The sequence below is a fragment of the Stigmatopora nigra genome, chromosome 13, assembly GCF_051989575.1.
Source record: "Stigmatopora nigra isolate UIUO_SnigA chromosome 13, RoL_Snig_1.1, whole genome shotgun sequence".
Lineage (NCBI taxonomy): Eukaryota > Metazoa > Chordata > Actinopteri > Syngnathiformes > Syngnathidae > Stigmatopora > Stigmatopora nigra.
Window position 1 is genome coordinate 5,129,056 of NC_135520.1, and position 21,605 is coordinate 5,150,660.

At 38.4% G+C, this 21,605-nt stretch overlaps 2 protein-coding genes across 5 annotated transcripts in view; one reads left to right on the forward strand and one right to left on the reverse strand.

Annotated features, from left to right (window-relative positions):
* impg1b (interphotoreceptor matrix proteoglycan 1b) overlaps positions 1-15,552 on the forward strand; it is a 28,381-nt gene extending 12,829 nt beyond the window's left edge. For all 3 annotated transcript variants that reach the window (XM_077730669.1, XM_077730670.1, XM_077730668.1), the window contains 16 exons: positions 1,042-1,260; positions 2,863-3,029; positions 3,486-3,514; positions 3,671-3,705; positions 3,800-3,846; positions 3,917-4,066; positions 4,228-4,286; positions 4,483-4,667; positions 4,739-5,101; positions 5,166-6,511; positions 11,115-11,334; positions 12,365-12,575; positions 12,719-12,904; positions 12,981-13,164; positions 14,020-14,103; positions 14,971-15,552. In XM_077730669.1, coding sequence (XP_077586795.1) covers positions 1,042-1,260; positions 2,863-3,029; positions 3,486-3,514; positions 3,671-3,705; positions 3,800-3,846; positions 3,917-4,066; positions 4,228-4,286; positions 4,483-4,667; positions 4,739-5,101; positions 5,166-6,511; positions 11,115-11,334; positions 12,365-12,575; positions 12,719-12,904; positions 12,981-13,164; positions 14,020-14,103; positions 14,971-15,054 — 3,569 coding nt within the window. In that variant the 3' untranslated portion in view covers positions 15,055-15,552. The remainder of the gene's footprint in view (positions 1-1,041; positions 1,261-2,862; positions 3,030-3,485; positions 3,515-3,670; positions 3,706-3,799; positions 3,847-3,916; positions 4,067-4,227; positions 4,287-4,482; positions 4,668-4,738; positions 5,102-5,165; positions 6,512-11,114; positions 11,335-12,364; positions 12,576-12,718; positions 12,905-12,980; positions 13,165-14,019; positions 14,104-14,970) is intronic.
* A 349-nt stretch (positions 15,553-15,901) lies between these two features.
* Positions 15,902-21,605, reverse strand: part of LOC144206008 (unconventional myosin-VI-like) — a 30,374-nt gene continuing 24,670 nt past the window's right edge. For both annotated transcript variants that reach the window (XM_077730667.1, XM_077730666.1), the window contains 3 exons: positions 18,514-18,648; positions 17,515-17,733; positions 15,902-16,839 (listed from right to left, as the gene is read on the reverse strand). In XM_077730667.1, the coding sequence (XP_077586793.1) occupies positions 16,640-16,839; positions 17,515-17,733; positions 18,514-18,648 (554 nt within the window). In that variant the 3' untranslated portion in view covers positions 15,902-16,639. The remainder of the gene's footprint in view (positions 16,840-17,514; positions 17,734-18,513; positions 18,649-21,605) is intronic.

Consider the following 21,605-nt stretch of genomic DNA (forward strand, 5'->3'; position numbering starts at 1 on the left):
AATCTGTTTCAATGGATAGTTGGCCCCTGAGCATTTGATTTTGAACATTAATTAAGGATTCAAAAAAAAATTTAAGTGCAGAAATAGGCCTTTATCTTCAACTATTAGTTAGATCTTGTATTTGGATATTCGTTAAACTATGTAACAATCTATTTACTAGTGTTATGTAAACCTACAGTGTATTGCCAAAAGGAGTTTTGTGAAGGCCATAAAAACAACAAAGCTTGCATCCATGGCAAACATTTACACAAACAAAACAACCCGAAAGCTGTTTGCGCTCTGTCTGACAATTATATGTCCAAGTCCATCTTGCCTGCCAGAATCTAAAGAGGATCACGTTGCAGAATTGATCTCCCATTTTGTTTTTCTCCCTAAAACTAACAAGGAAGACGAAGAAAATCTTTCGTTTTCGGAAGCCGTTATTTGATAATTCAGAGGTTTGACGATTTCCCGTCTGTGTTTGGGGGCTCTTAAATCCTGGCTTATTGTCTTAAGGAGCCCTGATAGTGGCCACCTGGCATGACAGCATTGACTTTTCTTCTCAAACACCTCTGATGCAATACTAACAGCTCTCTTACCAGCTTCTATAACAGCCCTGAACAAGCTTCTATTTGCAATTGCTGTCCGAGTGGAGGTCTCCTGCACGTGAGAATTGTATCACACCTTGTCTGTGTCCACATGCCCTTATTGGCTAACGTGTTGATCTCTATAACAGATCGAACACTCTAAATTGCCCCTAGGTATGAGTGTGTGCATTATGATTGTCTGTCTCCTTGTGCCTAATGTCTCCCACATGGTGCCTAAAGTTAACTGGGATAGGCTCCAACACCCACCGTGACCCAAGTTGGGATACGTGGTATAGAAAATGAATAAATGATTGGTTAAATATTGCATTAACTGTTTTTTAAATCAGTATTTCATGTGTATCGATGTATTTTAACTGTGACTCTTCTAAGTGCAAAGTTATCTCAATCCTATATAGTGTTAATAAAATACATAATGCATAATGATTAAAATACTTTCTGTTTATCTTATTTGCAGAAAGCCAGGATCATGGTATTTCGGGACTCCGGGATGTGAGATATAGGCACTTTTTACAAGCTTCTAGAATGACGAAATACAACAGCAAAGAAGCGAAAGCTGGTGAGGAGGGACATCGGAGGAGGAGGTCAACCATTCTCACAACCGGTGTCAAAGTATGCCCCCATGAGTCCATGAAAGCTGTCATTGGCAGCCATCGAGCCTACTACAAGCTTCGAGGTATTTACTGTGGATTTTTATGCATTTATTGATCTTAAATACATTTATTTATAGAGGTAAGGGTATCTAACATATATGCTTAAAAAAGTTAAATATGATCATGTGGGAAAGGTAAGTAAATGTTTTTATATATATTTTTTACACATTTAAATATGGTATTTGGTCTTAACATGCCTTAATAATATTTTCATCATAATAACAAAACCAATAAGCCTCATAAAAAGCTATTTGTTTCTTTTCATTTACTCAATACTATTGGGAATTCTTATTCCTAGACATTGAGAACATTTTCTTTTTCTTTTTGTGCATCCAAGATTTTTTGTGATGCTGCATTGAGAGGTCATTTTATGTTGCCTTAGTGTATTCAGATGAGATTTGAGATTAATTTGTATACCTTGTTGTGATTTTTGTTTAGTTCAGTGGAGAAGATAAAATCTTTTTCTTATTAAAAACAAACATTCATATTGTGATTCATATCTGTTGACGATTCTGTGTGTTTTCCTCTTTTTGGTCATTTACTTGATACTCCTTTAAAACCTTGGGGCAATCAATCATTTTTGCAGATTGCACAAACAAGATGTGTTTCTTGCCTGTCTGATCTTTTATGTTTTTTTTTAAGGAGATTTCTGCTACAAGTCGGCATTGTCTTTTAGTTGCGTGCTTTTGTCAATATATGCTCAACTATTACTGAACACATTGAGAGGGAAAAATATCAATCTCATGTCTGTCCGATCACAAAGCAAGGTTGTTTATTCCCTTGAGCATTGTGTCTTTACAAATTCCTCTAAAATATGCTTTTCTGTTCTAAAAGGGATTGGAAAATAAAGCGAAATCCCCCCCTAAAACAAAACCAAACAAAAAACTGACACATCAATAACAGTAAAAGCAGAAGGCATATCTTTTTGAATAAAGACAGAAAGGATGTCTTGATATCGTGCATTTATATGCAAATGTTTTTTGTCCACCAAATAGTCAAGCAGAGCTTTAGAATGACCACCTTGAGTTTTAAAATATATACTAAGTTGAGAACAGATATGGCTCCACTATGTAATTTAAAAAGTAAAGCCAGATGATATTGGTGGTGCAAATATAATCGCTCCTTGTAGAAATTAATTTACTAGGGAATAAAGATAATGTTGGACAAGAGCACAAACACCGAAGAAGCATGTGACCTATTTTAATTTCCTTTTTAAAATCCTTTCTGCATTATTAATTATATCATTGTATTATTTTTGGTGTTGTACTCAAATATTTTAAGCGGCACACGGGTGTGTGATATGGATTTGTAATGTATAATCATAATGCTGATTGTAAGATTAATTATGAAAATGCAATAATTAGTTTATAGTAATTTATTCCCCATTTCCTCATATAATTTCATTCGTCTCATTTTGCCGTGCTCCATTCATCCATTGAGCTTTTCATAATTACACATTTAATTAAATTGGTTTTCAATCAGAGTCAAAAACAAAACTGTCATTAAGTTAAAATAAACACGAATGGTTAGCGTGTCACAGTTCTGAGATCGAGGGTTTGATCCCAAGTACGGGCTTTCCAATTAGTGAATTTGTTGTTAACAAAAAGTCACATCTTTTTTTTCAGTTTGTCAGGAAGCCATTTGGGAGGCCTTTCGTATTTTCCTGGACAGGGTACCTAACACGGAGGAGTACCGATCGTGGGTTTATTCCTGCCAACATGAAAATCTTTGTATGGACGACCTGGCTCAAAACTTCAGTAGTTCTCAAGAGCATTTGGAAATGGTAGCCCAAGTAAGTGATGCAATAGTTGTCTTTTGTGGTTCAATATTCCCCAGTGAGCAGACTGGAATCTTAATGTTCACCCTTACTGGATGCCAGTGAGTGGCAGAGCAGATATAGCCCCCCCCCCCTACAAAAGCAACCAAACATATTTAATGAACTTATATTGCCATTTTGGGACAATTTCAAGTCTTCAATTAAACTAGAATGCTTATTTTTGATTATGTGAGTAAACAAGAATCTATACACCTTGGGAGAACATGCAAACTAGTATACAATAGATATCAATTCATGACCTTTGCTCCATGATTGTTGTAATGAGTCAGCCATCATTCTGCTTAAATTCAAACCGATTTGAGTTGATTTACTTTAATATAACTTTAGGGAGTCGGTGTATCATTACTAGTATGAATACTAATACACTATGGTTGACACTGATGAAACATGATGATATTTTTTGACTTTCAGAGAGTAGCTGAGCAGGCTCAGCTTGATGGGTATGTCTACCGTCATCTTTCCAAAACATTATTTTCTTGATGGTTGTTGTTGTTGCCCAGTATGTGAAATAGCCAATTTAGATTCAGATGTGTTTCTTCCTTAATTTTAATCGCCAAAAATTTAACCAGTTTTTTTTTTTTTTGTCCTTCAATCAGTGTTGTATTGGAAACACCGGAACCGGGAGTGGAATGTGAGTTAAAAACAAGTAACATGCTTACTATACTATGTATTTAATTTTGGTTGAGAAACAGCAGTCTGTTAACATATTTCCTTTTTGGTTTTAGGCACTTGGACCCCCCCAGTGATTTTGATTCCAACAGAAGATGATATGGTATTTAAAGTCTCTGCGTAATATTTTACATGAGAATGGCTGCTCTGAATAACAACTTTGTCTTTACCAGACAAAGGAACAGCCAAAAATGATACAAGAGAACTATGGGGAGCACATTGTTGAGTTTAACGCTACCATTGTGGAGCCATCCTATATTGAGCTACTGCATGATCCTCAGGCAGCTGACGCTGAAGACATCACTGGAGAAATAACCGACAAGGTACAATTTCCCGAGGGATGTAGGGATTTTTGAGGTCTTTAGTCCTCTTTCGATGTTTGGGTTCTTGCAAGAACCAAATACATAATTGTCCAAAACAAGCAAAGAGCTCCACATTGTTATATATTTACTTTTATATCATTTATGCTTTTTTCTTTTGATAGATGGTTCATGCACTTAAAAAAATTCCAGGATTCAAAGAAATCCGTTTGTTGGGATTCAGGTTAGTCGACTATGATTTAAATTAGAGTTAAATAGAAAGATTATTACATTTTAAATATCTAACTATTGATACAAAACCAATATATGAACAGATTTGATGCACACTTGCATTTCTGTATGTTTATTGGCTGGCTGCACAACCCACAAGCAATCTGCTACCTCTTCAGCTTTGTGATTTGACTTTTTGTCTTTATCAGCTCGGAGGATGTGACTCTTCAATATGCTGCAGTGTTTGATGGAGACATTGAGCTGAGTGATGATCCAGAGTCTTTAGACTGGCAGGCAAATGTGGATACTCCAAAATTAAGGCATGTGATGTTGAAAGCTTTACAAAAAGAGCCATCACTTCCACTGGACATCCAGAAATTAACCTTTGAAGCTGGTGAGCAAACATTCACACTATTCAAGCAAAACTGATGAAGAGAAAACGATCAATTTTCTTGTTGTTTTCAGTTACCACAGCCTACCCCGATTCAGAGCTCAGCTTGTACACCCCAGGTGTCAAAATCATAGTTGAGGACAGCATTTCAACGTTTCAACCCACCATAGCCGCAACAGAAAGCACATTTGAAAGTATCAAAATACAATCTCAAACAGATACTTCTGTGCTGTCCTTTGTGACCACACTACCAGAATCAATTTCTGCACCTACTGCTGATGAGAGGCTAATGGGAGCTGCAGTGGAGGAGGCATCTACAGGTGATATTTCAGGGGAGATGACTGACATTATCATGTTAAGTATAACACCAGGAGCCATTCAGGAATCGGGACAAGTGGAGATCAAGGACCCAAGTGCAACTGCAGTTAACAGTGGAGGTGAGGTTTTAAATTTATAATTTCTCAGTGTAAACATGTTCTGAATATGTTTTTCTCTTGCAAGAACACGAAGAAGCAAACGCAGGAGAGAATGACTTCTTAGATGCGTCACCAACAAAGTCCCATCAAGTGGTAGTGATCATTGATGAAGCTCACCTTCCTGCCACGGAATCTGAATTATCCCATGAGGATGCCGTTATAAACATGGAAACCGAGCCCAACACGGAGCCAAAACCATCACTTCTAAACGAGGGTGATGCTTCCATTGAAGTCACCAATGAAGTATTATTTGTCACCAGCAAAGCCCCAATCGAAGCCTCCAGTGTAACTAACGATGAGTCTCTTAATGAAGTTCCTATTCAGGTATCCACTAAAGTCCATAATGAAACGCCTAGTGAGGCCTCTAGCATAATTTCAAATGAAGTCTCAAGTGAAATTCCCAGTGAGATCCCAACAAAGATCTCCAGTAAAATACTTACTACTATTGGTGATGTCCCCATTAAGGTCTCCAGTTTAGTCCACATCTCCAGTGATTTACCTAGTGAATCCCCCACGGAAGTCTCTAAAGCAGTTCCCACCGTTGATCCCAACAAGGTTTCAAGTGAAGCTCCTGGTGTTGTCACCTCTAATGTCCCCAATAGATCTCCTAGCATTGCTCCCAGTTTTGTCTCAATTGAAGTCTACAGTGAAGCACCTGGCGATGCATTCAACACAGTCCCTTCAGTGGTCAATGGTGAGGCCCAAACAGAGATCTCCATGGAAGTCTTGCACAATTTCTCCACTCAAACCCCCAGCATGACTCACAATCCAGTTGAAATCTTAAGTGAATTTTCCAGTGAGTCCCACAGTGAAGCTAGCAGCGTAGTGCCTAGTGAAACCCCGAGCATTGTCACCACTCAAGCTATCAGTAAAGGGACGAGTGACGGTCCAGTTGAAGCCCATGAAGTCTCCGACTTATTCAGCACGATAGCACCCAGCATTGTTTCTAATGAAGCCATGGATAAAGTCAGCCAAAGCCCTAGTGAGACCCACAGTGACTACTACCCCAATACAGTCTCCAGTGAGAACGTTACAGATGTTTCAAAAGGAATAACCCCAACATTGTCAAAACCCCTTTCAGACAACTCCAATATGCAGGATGATGTGGAGCCAAAACAAGCGAGAACTGAAAGGACTGAGGCTCTAGGGGAGGACAGCGGTAGTGTTGTATACCCTTCAGAGGCTGACGATCACTCCACAGCTGTCCCAGCCTCAAGAAAAGCCAGTACACCCGTAATGGCCGCAGTGCAGCAGAGCAGAGACCTAGTTGTTTTCTTTAGCCTGAGGGTGACGAACATGATGTTTTCTGACGATCTGTTCAACAAGACCTCGCCAGAATATAGATCACTGGAGAATACATTTCTTGAGCTGGTATGTATCCAAGCTTTTGTACTGGACATAATGTTGATACATGCTACCTTTGAGTACTTGGTTTATTAAGCATAACAGTGCAATGAAAATGTTCATTTGCATTTGGATGAAGTAATTTTAACACATTATGGACTTTGTGAGGATGCATTTTGTAGTAAGCCTTGTCATCCCAACTGCCAATTGAAGCAAACATATTGCCATGGTTCATATTCATTTCCTCACATTATGATTTTTATAAAAGTTGTAAAGTTTTACATGGTGTCAAGAAGCAAAGCAAAGGCCAAATTTCTAATTAGGTGTGCTGTTGCCAGAAAATAGTACTTTTCCTATGAACACTGGACCTCCAGAGGAAGTTAAGGGTACGTAGATTACGCAAAACTAAATTGTGCTGTCTTTTTAAAAATATATATATTTAAATAGTGATTACCATTATTGTTAAGAAAGCCTCATTCTCTTCTACTGTTTTGAAATTGAATGCAAATTGAATCTGGTCCTAAGAGTGAGAAGTTAAAGAAGCCAAGCCAATGAATATACGTGCTTTACACACTAACAAATCTTTAAAAAAAAAAAAAAAAAATGTGTGATCATACAATTAGGATGCCTATCTAAGATTATACAAGTATTGGACATTCCTTAACATGATATTAGAACTTAGTTCTAGTTGGTCCAAATAAATTTGGAACACAACTCGGGTGATTCAGGGTTACTTTTGTCTTAATTAGAATACAGCTTTCACCTCGATGACATTAAACCTGTTATTTTAAGGCCAATATTTAAAGTTGAAGTCAAAGTTTCGAGAAGGAGGTTTGAAAGAAAAAAAATCTTCAAATAATTGTGTTCCACTCAGACTCAACACTCTGGGCCCAGAAAGCCGCCAAATCCTGGAGCATCCAATAAATCTGGGCCTAAGAGACAGACAACTTTAGCCTCCATACCGGTACTTTTCTTCCATATTGGAACTAGAAGCGCTAACCTTTCAAACTAAACATTTCCTAATGCATCTGTCTTAACTCATTGTAGAAAATTTGAAGGCTAACTAAAACACTTTTCATCATAGATATTGTCACTGTCGCTGCATGTTTTGTATTGAGCTTTATTTCTTCTTTGTTCCAAAATATATTTTTAAAGGATATTTCAGGCTTGCACATCCTAAAGAATGTGCACTTTTTTAACAGTATGAAAACTGAATTATAAATAGAAGTTTAAATGATATCCATTTCTCTAATTATAGCCAAACCATTTTTTATTTGCGTAAGAACTCAAATAGAATGAATATGGATTAGTTTAACATATCATTAAAGCAAAATAATTTGCCAGAAGTTAAGCAAATTTTTGTTTTTGCTTCCCAATGAATTCGAAAGCAATGAAATGTTTTACGTTTTGTTTTTGTGAGACAACCATCTTCAGATTTTTTTTCAGTGTATCATAACATGGAATTGTAGGGGGCCTTATCAATAATACTCAAGTGGAATTTTATATCAATGATAATAACTTGTTATAAAGAGGTACCATTAATTAAAATAAATAAACTTTTTCTCATAAGCTCAGTGCAAATAACAATTTGTAAAACTATAACATTTTTGAACGATTGTTAAATATAGCATTGATTGGACACCATTTGGAGTCCGTTGCACATTTCTTTGTTGTACCTCTAATTAACCAAACTTACCACTCCATTATTCTCTTTTTTTTCCCAACTCTATATGTATATTCCTTCTCAAAAAATTATATTTTCTGATTTTCAGTTTGAGAAATCCTGTATACATATGGAATATTTTGTTATGGAAAGACAAGGTGCTTTTTGGTACTATAAAATTCTTGTGCAAACACATTATTAGAAGAATACACTATAGATGCCCATATTACATGTTTTGGATTGCTACAGGTGCATTGTTTGTTGCTGTTTGTGTTTGCAAACCGGCCCACGCGCTGTAGTCTGAATCACAAGACCTTGGTCTGCCTTAGTCATTGTGGAGGTTTGTCATTTGTGGATGCTAAGAAGCTTTCTGTTATTCAGGTCAGTTCCTGCCCTACAGACATACGTGTACACACACACACTTAAAGGTTTCAAGCTGCTTTGCACCTTGCGCAGACATCTGCAGGCATGTTCACACACTATCCTGTGTGTGCTTGTGTAGGTATAAAGACAAACATTGTATAAGTTCCAATTTGAATAAAGGTGAGCAATTTATATTGCTGGAAGTTTGGTGGCTGGTGAAGCATTTGTTGAATCTGTCTTGTGAGAGAGCATACTTTGTATCGATGGTAGTAACCAGATCTAAAGCGTGAACATCTGTGGGGCAACACAATTCGTTTGGATTGCTGAAATCCGTTTTATTATGGATATCATACAAACCATCCTCCGAAAACATCTCTGCAGATTCATCATTGGCAAACTATGTGGTGTATTTTGTCAGGTTTAATAACCTATGATACTATTTCTGTCATGTTCATAATTATGATAGAAAAGTGAGTCACTTGTTGAATTTCGCCTTTTTAACTTTCATACACAGAAGTATACAGACAAAAAGTCAGTATCCACATTAACATTAATCTGAGCCGCTTATCCTTACTGGGGTCGTGGGGGCGCTGGAGCTTATCCCAGTTAACAATGGTAGGCAGGGAAAACCTTGAATTGATTATCAAACTATTTTCATAATCTCAACAGTAATATAATATGTTAATGTGCCATAATAAAAAACAGTTTTAGAATTATATAAGGCAAGACACTTAGGCCATGCTAAATGTTTTCAATTATGCAGAACACATTTTTTATTCTAGGACATATTTACTAAGGAGTGATGGTTAGCTGTCCCCTATTTTTTTTTCGGGGTGTTGGCAACCCTACTCTCGATACACTGTCACCATTAGCTCTTTGCTGAAAATGAACAGAACCTGTTGACGATGCAGTTTTATTTTCTCATAGAGAACTAAACCATATCCAGTTTGTCTGACATCACATTATCAAACTGTCAGAAAAGTATGATAATTATAATAAGTAAATGTTAAAAAACAAAAAATCACTCCATCTCCAATTTTTACTGGTTGCCCAAACAAAGATTTGTGCAGTTCTTTGCATCAGTCCATAGCTTTCTGGACGCACAAACAATAATATGGCCTGCACAATGAGATGGTAAGTATTTACCGTCTTTAATCATTAACAGCCCATTAGAATAATCCTTTTAAATGGGCTACTTGGAAAAAGAAGATAAATATTATTTGATAAACAAAAACAGCCCATTTAAATGTTTTTGCCAACCCCTATTAGTGATGATGTTTGACATGTATAAATCCGTATACATGAAGCTTCCCTTTTTTTTTTTCCTGAACCCCTCCATTACTGTACCTACTGGTTTGTGAAGCAACCACTAAAAACTGGACATGGAGGTTGTATGACTAATGGACAATAATGTGATTTCAGAAAAACAGGGTGTAATTCCGCATGACATTTGGCCTTGTGACACCAGAGAAGAGATGTTTCACTAGGAACCAGTAGATACAAGCACTTGTAGTTGCGCTTGCCTAGATTGGACGGCTGTAGTGAGGTCTTGTAATAAAACGACCACTTTGAATCTATGTGTGGGAGGCTGCTGAGGCACTAATTGTTCTCTAATTCATTGTTCGCACTTAATTTGCCTGGAGACTAATAGTTCAGAATGGTGTACAAGAAACTCAACCACTTTTGCCGCAGACTATTAGCCGCAGGAAAGTGGTTGTCACTGACGTGTTGGCCGTTGTGAAGTAACCCCATCAGAAGCGAGCTCCTTAAGGCCGTCTTATCTCTCGCTCCACAGCCCATCCAGTTAAAGCCTAATCTCCTCTACTTGGTGTTTACCTTCTTTCGCGATCCGACATGACTCAGCTGGGGGGGTTCAAGCGCGATCAATGCTCATTGATGCGGGACCATTACTGGTGGGCTGGTTGAATTCCTTCTTTGCTAAATATTGCCATTGTCATCAGACTCTAGGGCGTTAGTTTAGGGTTTAATGGTTGTTTTTCCCCCTTTCACACCAAAGGCTAAAAGTGAAGCTTGCTGTTTGCGTTGCACGTGTGTTCGCTTCTTGCATTTTGCATGCAAGGCCTTGATGGATATGCTCGTCTTTTGCTAAGCAGCTGATCCCTCTCCTCGGTATTCCGTGACTACAATTTGCACATTTTATGCCACGTGAACACTCATTTTGCCTTTCTATCTTATTATACCAAGCACCGTCATGGTGGGATTTCATGCTCGAATTAAAATATAATAACAAACTATTCATAGGGAAGCCACTGTAAAATGCGACCTGAATAATTTCTGGATTGGACGATGCAATGACAACCTCAACACGATTCAAAGTACTAGATCCTCTCGCTGTGGTCTTCTTCTCAGGGGGGACGTGGATGCTGAATGCAACTCGTCTTCCTATGATCAAGACACAATTCCTACCTGCTCTTGTCTTACAAGCTTCAAATCCTGATATTACAGCCTCCTTTTCCACATTCACTCTTTCTTAAACAACTACTGAACTGAACCAACTTTTATCAGCATTAATATATAATCAACCTTCTACTTTAGCCAGGAGAAACTCAACTAAAACTAATTATACTAACTCTCTGTCTGCAGCTTCTACCCTACCTCGAGTCAAACCTGACGGGATTCAAGCAACTGGAAATCCTCAACTTCCGTAACGGTAGCGTGGTAGTGAACAGCAGGCTGAAGCTGGAAAAGGAGGTGCCGTACAATGTGACCGAAGCCGTGCACTGTGTACTAGAAGACTTCTGTGGTGCCGCGTCCAGGCGGCTTGACATCGAGATTGATAGCCGCTCTCTAGAGATAGAACAAGGTGAGGTGTCCTTGCTGATAAAATCTCAGCCACACTGCTGGAAAATACATTTTTATTGCATTCTCTCTCTTCTCAAGCAAACGAGAAAAAAAATGGAACAACTCTAAAAAAAACAAAAGGTTCACACACCAACTATTCTTAAAGCTGGAATGTTGGGAGAAGTGAATAGGTTAGAGTAGATGCATCAAGACATGGTCACAACTGATGCAAATTGCATGGAAGCTCAAGCCCTGAATTTAAGTTAAGGAAATTTATAAGGAAAATTGTGCTTTGATGCTTTCTTAACACATTTATATCCATTGACAACACATTTTGCAGTCTACACTATATACTTGCTAGAAAGGGTCCTATTGTGCTTAAGAATCTTGATGATGAAGAGGAAAAAAAAAAACAAATAATGCACACTGCACGATAAGAACAAAGTCCACCGATTTTAAATTATTTGTGTCAATCCTGGCAAACTTTTAGTACATTAATCAATGGCCTTGGCATTCACAGGCAGTCTAAAGTACAGTGAAAAAGTATACTGATAATTACCTCTTCTGGAAAGATAATTACAACAACAACAAAAAGCTGGAAACAAAAAAACAATTCACAGACGAGGTTAGGAGTAGATGTGTGGAAAAACAAGACACTTGGATTCACAATTGACTATACCTCTCGCTCTTATTACATGTATGTGTTTCTATTGACCTTACATTTGGTGGTGCGGTGTGAATAATAATTTCACATTTTTGGAGTTTGACTTGTTCTTCTCCAATGAAGCCTTTTGATTTCTGGACTCGTCCTTTGCCTTGTTATGTGACAAGGTCATAGTCCCCAGTTGTCCCTCTTCTACATACAGCAACTTAAGCGTGATGAATCCTGTTTTTGTGCGTACAAGCTAGTGACTGTATCTTATTAAAAGTCAACACCTTGCTGCTCATCGATCAAAGCGCCCTTTCATTTCTCCTCTGAACCTGGAGATAGCGGTTGGCTGGCCGTGCACGCAGTTCTCATGTTAATGTCGCTCTCCTGTGTTATTCCGTAGCTGACGAAGCGGACCCATGCAAGTTCCTGGCCTGTAATGAGTTTTCACGCTGTGTGGAGAATAGTTGGAACAACGAGGCAGAGTGTCATTGTGACCCTGGCTACAGTGCAGTGGATGGTCTTCAATGTCAAAGCACATGCGAGCTACAGCCAGACTACTGCTTAAATGGAGGCCTGTGTGAAATCATCCCAGGTCATGGAACCACATGCAGGTACAATTTTTGAGTCAATGTATTCCTTGAATGCCACCTTGATTCCCCTTGATGACAATATTAGTAGAGTGATTTTCCCAAACATAAAATATTCATCAAGTGATGCATGTTTTCCCAAAATTGAGACAATTTCCATGTTCCAGATGTCCTGTAGGCAAATTCTGGCACTACCATGGAGAGCGCTGCAGCGAGCTGGTTTCGATACCACTCGACCCATCGTTAATTATAACCTGCCTCGTGGGAAGCCTCTGCTTTATTTGCGCTATCATGGGCATTTTGGTCTTCATTAACAAGAAGTGCACAGCGACGAGGAAGGCAAACACTTTAGTGTAAGTTGCTCACTTGTTTTCTAATGTAAGATGTAACTTTTAGGCTTTTTAAACATGTTATCTAAACTCCAACTAGGCACAGCATTGCTCCCTATGCCTTTGAAAATACTTTGAGGGTGAACCCTGTATATGAGAATGACGATGGCGTCTTAAGCCAAGTGTCCACATTGCCGTGCCCCTCGAGCTCCGCATCTTCTCAATCTCACCAGTCTGAACAGGAGCTGTATGCCTCAGTTGAAAATTTACATCTCAGTATTGAGGTACAGAGTGCTGAGCAGCACGAGAACTTGAACTAACCTACATGCTACTAACTGCTCAAGAAGCCGGCCCACTCCTCTAACAAACACATGCTTGTTATATCACACTTAATACTACCAATTGTTTTCAGTTTTGAAAGAAGAAAAGCTGAGTTGCTATGTGATGTGATGATTTATCAAGGAAAAATGTTACATGCAAGCAACCCAGCTTTTTTTTTTAGTTATAACTGAAAACTTTAATGCCTTGAAAGTTAAATGGCCTGAGAATTCATTTTTTTAAATTAATTCATTAATTTATTCAGTTTCTGTTCTGCTTAGCCTCACTAGGGTCACCTGTCCATTTTAGAAAATCACAAAATGAAGTTCTAATAGAGGAAATAATCAATAGTCTGTCAAGTGTGTTGATTTTCAAACAGAACTTTAAACAGCAAATTGTCATCCCCATTTGTTGTCATCAGCAATCCTGTTGACTTTCTGACCCTTTCTCATGCTGTAGTTCATCCCTCCAATATTTCAGACGGCTTCACATTTTCATTCCATCTTTCGCTTTACTGTTCATCTGTGAGTGAGTATGGCCCTAATATTAGGAGACAAAATACTGTCTATTCTCCCTACAATGTCACAAAACATTCAAATCTGCAGCGCAAAACCCACCAAAGATGACATCTGCTGTGTAGTTATAGCTCTAGGTCAAAATACTTGTTGTACTGTAGCGCTCGTCACTTTTTATTTACTCTCCATCTGCTTGCGTGCTCTCCAGGCACCTCTACTGGCATGAGAAATTAATGAAGCGTGTTGTAAAGCCAGCGGGTGTCCACTTTATGAGTGTTTGTGTGTGTGTGTGTGTCTTCACTACAGATCCCCAGAAAACTCTACACCACAAGATCCGAAAAGTTAGTGTCGGAACTGGTGGACTTCCATCAATGCATCCCACACAATGAGGTAAGAAAAGCACACACTGTAAACCACAAGCTCGGGAATTGTGGAGTACAAATGGGAATTAAAGGGAATCATGATTAAAAAATGTTATTCTGCCTTCAGGTTAAATATGTACTTTATCTTCACGTGTGAGTGTAAATATTTCAGCACATTTGCATGAAATAGTATGGCACTACGGCACCTGGAAAGGAAAATGGGGCCATGATATAAACCATATCACAAATAGTTTTGTGTTAAGTTGTTTTCTGTACTAATATTTTGCTCAGAACAACTCTGTTGGTTGTTTTGTGCAAAACCTCAACAAAAAGCTTCACAAAAGAGACAATACCTGACATTAATCATTGTAGTCCCAACAATTTTCTTTTTTTAAATACATTTTGAGGGGCACGTCAATTGTCAGTAACATCAATGTTCTCCATGGATGATCTAATACCTTAAAAACTACACATTGAACCATTCTACGGACAGATAGAATGAGCTCATTCTGATACTTTGAAAAGTTTTGGTGGACCATATGGCTGGAGAAAATTATAGGGTTTGAAAAATGCAGCAGTACAATAAATGTCCTGTAAAATTGGAAGTTGACAATAGATTATTTTATAGGGCCATAACAATGATTCTTGTTCAAAAAATGACTAAAATAATGCAAAATTAATGTGTATTAATTTCAAAACTGGGTAAAATAGCAGCAACAGCATTTCACCACTAAATTGTTTTCTGTCTGCATTCATCTTCCAACATATTTTTGTATTATGACCTTTAAATGTTAAAATATCTCTAAAATCACAGTGCAACCATGACATTTTAAAAGGAGTGAGGACTTTTTTTTTTATTTTTTATATCTATTGCATCTCTTCTTGGTTCTCTCAGACGTGGCGACTACCAAATGAATACAGAGCGTGTTTTCTTCTGTGGACATCAGACAGTGAGGGTGCGGAGGCCACTGTGGTCTAATGGCGCAGTGGAGTCCTGCAGCTAGAGTTGCCACGGCAACAAAGCGAGTGAAGGATCTATGCTTAATTGTATCTTTGATGCCACGCCCCCAAAACACCCCTCATAGAGTATTAGGTCCTGAACTTTTTTTAGTGATGAACCTTTTTAGCTAGAGAGAGCGCTATGGACATTCCAACATGTGCAGATTGATGTTGTTTTCATGTGGAATCATATATTTATTACGCATAATGAATTGTAGGAACAGTTCCTGTACAGCTGTTTTCTCCTCACAATGAGGTAAATATCGCTTACAAAGTGACATACTTGGTGTTATGTCACTTTTAGACGTTTTTATTCGCCTTTGTCACCTTCCAAAAATTAAGGAATGAATGTACTAGCGGACAATAACGTAAAACAGGCACGAAAGTCTTTCAGCTTCTCTCAGTCAGATCATTCATCTTTGGAGATTATTTTTTGTACACATTTTACTATCAATATAATAAAATGTTTTTCCATTTAGCCCTTTTGCCTTTATTTTTTATGTTGCTATTACAGGGTGTTAATATATTAGATTTCCTGCTTTGGTATGCGTTTGGTACATTATGCACTTTAACAAATGCTTCCCTCTTTTCTTTCAAGCAAAAATGTTACACTTGAAGAAACTGCCTAAACTGCAGCACTTATCACTCAATAAAAATAAAATGCATCACCTTAAATAAAACATTTTACTCCAATTAGGATATTTTCTCCCCCAAAAGCAGACGCTTTCCTTGTTATACTGTAATTGTAGGAAAATAACAATTCCCTTTTGATAAATAAGCAAAAAAAATCTTTTGGACATGCCTTAAATTGGGGCATTTTTTTTTTGATGGGATAATTTGTTGTTTACCCTAAGTGAGTTATCTCAAACACACTTAATGTGCAAGTTAAAAAACAAGTGCCTGCAGTGAACCTTTAATCTGCTTTAACTCCACTGATCACCTTGTATGCGTGCGAGCCTCGGATGAACATCAGGCGTACCTTTGCCATTCGTTTTAAATGATCTGTACGTTAATCTTATTTGCTGCAATGCTCATTAGGACGTCAAGATCAGTTAGTAGTTGCTTGCCCCTAACTGCCGCTCTAGTCACGATTCTTCACACTTTGATTTTAATGGGCTAAGGTGCAACTGGACCGAGCATAATACATACAATTAAAAAATCGCTGTATCGATAATATAATTTATTCTCTAATGTTGCGGTGGAAATACAAAGACAAATGTTTTTGAGCAAGTACAACCAAACACACACTGCAATGTGAAAAGCCAAAAAAAAAATCCTCCTGCATATCAAATTAGCCTCAATACAAAAAAAAAGATGGTAAAATGAGAACAAATGAAGGTAGCCTTGTGTTTAAAGTTTCAAGAAACAGAATACACACAGGATGAAAACAAATAAATGTCTTGCTCATTAAGGTTTTAGGCTGGACTTTGAGGTGAGTTGCAAATTTAAGGCCTCTTTTAAGGGTGGTGAAGACAACAACTACAAACAACACAACATGAAAGGAGATAGGTCACATTGCATTATATATCCATACCTTGCCTTCTAACGTGTTGCAATGCAAGTGTTTATTTCAGGAGATTCTGCAGCATGGCGGTGGCATATGTGGGCCGTGCCTGCTTGTTCTCAATGGCTTTCTTTAGGTAATGGATTCCGTCGCAGCGCTCCCAAATTTCTTCAAATTGTCTAGGCAGTATCTCGGCACCCCTCTTCCTAGTCAGACCGGTCTCTTCTAGACTCAGTTCGCACATCTCCATATCATCTTTTCCTGAAATGACAAATAATCAAAAGGAGACAATTCCGAATCATAAATCAAGTGTGGAGATAATGGAAAGCGAAAATGAGAATGAGAAAAGAATTTAGTTACGTACAGCTTGACTATACAAATTTTATCATCCTAATACAGTGTATACTTTGTTGATTGACTCCTCTGACTCTCTCACCATCTCCTTTTAGGTACTTCGTTTTCTTTTGCCCAATAACATATAAATGTGTGAATCCTAAATTTGGTGAGTAACAATGATTCATACATTTATGCATAACCACATATGCATAAAATGTTTAAACACACTAACATTCACTATTCTGCTTGTCCAATTGCCTGAACAGAACAGATTGGGATAAAAAAAAAAAATATAGCACGGCATTATTTTCCACACCTATCATCTCCCACAAAATGCCCATATACAAGAATTTAATGTTTCCAATGGTGAAGCATTGAAAATGGATGACTACCATATTCTAAACATGGACATTAAGTTTCAAATCAAACCAGGCCCATGGGCGTCGTGTTTTCCCCCATAAAGAAGCATTTCCAACTAATGGCCCTACCATGGCTCAAATGTTTTCGCCGATGACAATGGTTTGCTCAGTACATGATTCTTTTGAAACATTTTCTTGAATACATATCAGATAATACTCTGTTAAGACATTCTTGACTGACCTGCCACCAACACTATGGGTCTTTTGTCAGGGTGAAGCTCCATCTGTCGGGCAATCCAGGGCCCATCAAAGTGAGCATACCACCAGCCTTTCTTTTTATTTTGTGGGTCCTTATATTGGTCGGCTGGCCGTATAAAAGGAATGCGGAAGTAGCGCTGTTGCCGATTCATTGACACTTCCTGGTGCTGGGACATCATTGTAGGGGCATGGTTCTGTTGCGCTGTTAAAGAAGCAGTGCCCCGTGGAGCATTTAGTTGAAAATTACCTACTCTGAATTGTCTATTTTTTTGCATTCTATTTTTGTTCTGAAAGAACGAGATTGAAAGCAGAAGACAATCACCTAAAAGTTACCATGGAGCAAGATGAATAGGAGGCTCAGGTGCTGTTTGCTTTTGCTTAGCATGTGCCTCTGGTAAACCATTTTACCTATGTATGCCGTTTAATTAGTTGGATTTTTATGGTTGTTTTTTTTAAGTTGAATGGCAAAAGTTTACATCCACCCAAAGCCAGTGGAAATAATTTCGAGTAATGTGCCGATCATCGTTAATTTAAACATGAGATATGGAAAAAAAAGTAGCAATTGTTTTCAAGAGCTTATTTTATGTCAATATTAGTTTTGAGAAAAAGTTAACTTATCAGCGGCATGCTGCCAAAATCGAAATCATTTGCAAGCAGTGATGTAAAAGTGTGTTTGAGTATGTGTGTCGAAGAGCAAAGCATTAAGCTGTCACATTAGCGTCTCATGGACCTGACAAAGCATGACTGGCAGTTACTTGTTAATTTAAGATATTTTTCTGCAAACAGTTGGCAGCCACATTTTCTGGCCACTGTATTTGGTTGATTAATTGAACTTTGCCGAGCACTGGATTTTTCTTACAGGCAGGTCATTAATCCCTGCCAATAAATGTGAGGTACTGCACTGAGGAAAAGAAAATAATCAAAACCATCGGTATTCACAAACATTGGAATCAGGATAGAGAGATGTAGATTGTGAACCAACCATAGTCGGTGACAGATTTAGGGGCTCTCTGATCAGAGCCGTCATCATTGCGTTTCTTATTCTTGGACTTCCATGCGTGGTAGACCTTCAGACGCCGGTGAAATTCCTCTCTGCAGGCCGCCAACAAATCAATGTCTGTCCAAACAAAAAGGGCAATTATTCCCACCATACAATTAAGGTATTAATTATTGTGACTGCAGTCGGTGAAAAAGGGGCTGTGTACTTGAAATTTATATACTCGCTATATGTGCGAAGGAGATAGAGTAATGCTTAGGCTACCGCCACTTTTGTTGTTGGGATAAACCTTTTGCAATCTTTGTTAACCATAGAGAAGTATTGCACAAATCATATGGTGGTAAAGCCAGTGTGCTAATAAAGAAAACATTACTATATCTCTCTAGGCCTCTGTATAAAGGTATGTTCAGGAATGTATTAATTTACTATCGTTTACTATATTGGCATTGATGGAAAAGTTTACATTTCACAATTCAGATAGTCTTACATTAACTAGGCAAAAGTTTGCCAAATAACGAACAGATGGACAAGCATAACATTTATAGCAATTAAATAGTACACTCCACTGAGTGACATTTTAAGTTCTATGTGGTCATTAAAGAATTGCTAAAGAAGCAAAGGTAATAGAGCATCTAAAATAATGGGCCATAAAAGTTGTTTAAGGAGTCAATACAATTCAAGCAGAATTTTTAAATCCCTGAAGTATCCAGGTTGATTACCATATAACTGCACCCGATTGGTTACATGAACACTTGATGAGTTGAATGATTCACTCAAACATTTTTGCCATTAAAAAAAGACTAAGTCATTCAGTCTTTCCTTAAATAAAAGCACCAAATGACCATGTATTGGTGGGTTGTTTCATGGTGTCACTCAAACATTTTTGCCATTAAAAAAAGACTAAGTCATTCAGTCTTTCCTTAAATAAAAGCACCAAATGACCATGTATTGGTGGGTTGTTTCATGGTGTAGTGCAGGGTTGGAAGAGACAAAATAACAAATGCAACACATTCATCTTGGAGAGTGGTGGCCTAGTGGGTAAGTCATCAGTCTCCAGTCTCTTTGGTCCTGGGTTCAAATCCTAGTTCTTGCAAAGATTTTTCAGCTAAGTCATCAGGTAAATGAAAGAGATAAAAGTACAAGTACTACTACATGTCCCAAAAAAGGGTGGTGGCCCAGTGGATAAGTCATCAGTCTTCAGTTTCTTTGGTCTTGGGTTCAAATCCCAGGGCAGGCAAAGATTTTCCCAATATTATTCAGGTAAATGAATGAGACAAAAGTATAAGTATTACTACTTTCTCTCACAGGGTGGTGGCCCAGTGGCTAAGTCATCAGTCTGTTGCCTACGATGTCCTGGGTTCAAATCCCAGTGTAGGCAAAGATTTTCACAATATTATTCAGGTAAATGAATGAGATAAAAGTATAAGTATTACTACTTTCTCTCACAGGGTGGTGGTCCAGTGGCTAAGTCATCAGTCTGTCGCCTATGAGGTCCTGCGTTCAAATCCCAGTGCAGGCAAAGATTTTCACAATATTATGCAGGTAGATGAATGAGATAAAAGTATAAGTATTACTACTTTCTCTCACAGGGTGGTGGTCCAGTGGCTAAGTCATCAGTCTGTCGCCTATGAGGTCCTGGGTTCAAATCCCAGTGCAGGCAAAGATTTTCACAATATTATGCAGGTAGATGAATGAGACAAAAGTATAAGTATTACTACTTTCTCTCACAGGGTGATGGCCCAGTGGCTAAATCATCAGTCTGCCGCCTATGAGGTCCTGGGTTCAAATCCCAGTGCAGGCAAAGATTTTCACAATATTATGCAGGTAGATGAATGAGACAAAAGTATAAGTATTACTACTTTCTCTCACAGGGTGATGGCCCAGTGGCTAAGTCATCAGTCTGTCGTCTATGAGGTCCTGGGTTCAAATCCCAGTGCAGACAAAGATTTTCACAATATTATGCAGGTAGATGAATGAGACAAAAGTATAAGTATTACTGCTTTCTCTCATAGGGTGGTGGCCCAGTGGCTAAGTCATCAGTCTGTCACCTATGAGGTCCTGGGTTCAAATCCCGGTGCGGGCAAAGATTTTCACAATATTATTCAGTTGAAAGAATAAGTTCTAATGCCTAAGTGTTTAAGTGTATAAGTATTCAGTGGTGGATGAAAGATTTTGTCAAAAAAATGACTAAGTGTTTCACCCTATTTCCTTGGATAAAACGTTTCAACACCCTTGTATAAGTGGGGCACGAGTTGGTGTAGTGGGTTGCACACTCGCCTTTGCACCGAGAGAACGTGAGTTCGCTTCCCGGTGTCGGCGGTTCACTGACCAAGCAAGCGGTCGAGGGTCGGCCGAAGGCCGACCCGAGAACGCCTTTCGCACATACAGGTCCATCAAGTGTCTTCCGAACTGCCGAAGGCAGTTCGGAATATAACCTTTTGCTGAAAAGTATGACTAAGTGTTTAATATAAATTAAAAAGTTTTTTCTTTTTTTTTTTCCCTTCTTCTTATTCCATTGACCATTTATTCTTTCCAAGTATTTTCAGCCAAACGACGGCAGCGGGAATCGAACCCAGGTCTCCCACACGGGAGTCCTGTGATCTAACCTCTGCGCCAACCAAGTGACTACACTTTTCTTTGTAATCATTTCAGTGTCTTTCCAAGAAGTCCACAGAAACAACTAAGTGAAAAAGTGTCTTGACCGGGAATCGAACCCAGGTCTCCCAAACGGGAGTCCTGTGATCTAACCTCTGCGCCAACCAAGTCACTACACTTTTCCTTGTAATCATTTGAGTTTCTTGAGAAGAAGTCCAAAGAAACAACTAAGTGAAAAAGTGTCTCGACCGGGAATCGAACCCAGGTCTCCCAGACGGGAATCCTGTGATCTAACCTCTGCGCCAACCTAGTGACTACACTTTTCTTTGTAATCATTTGAGTGTTTGACAAGAAGTACACAGAAACAACTAAGTTAAAATGTGTCCCAACCGGGATTTGAACCCAGGCCACCCAGACAAGAAACAATTGAGTTAACCACTGCGCCACAACTTGGCTACACTCTTCTTTGTCATCATTGGAAG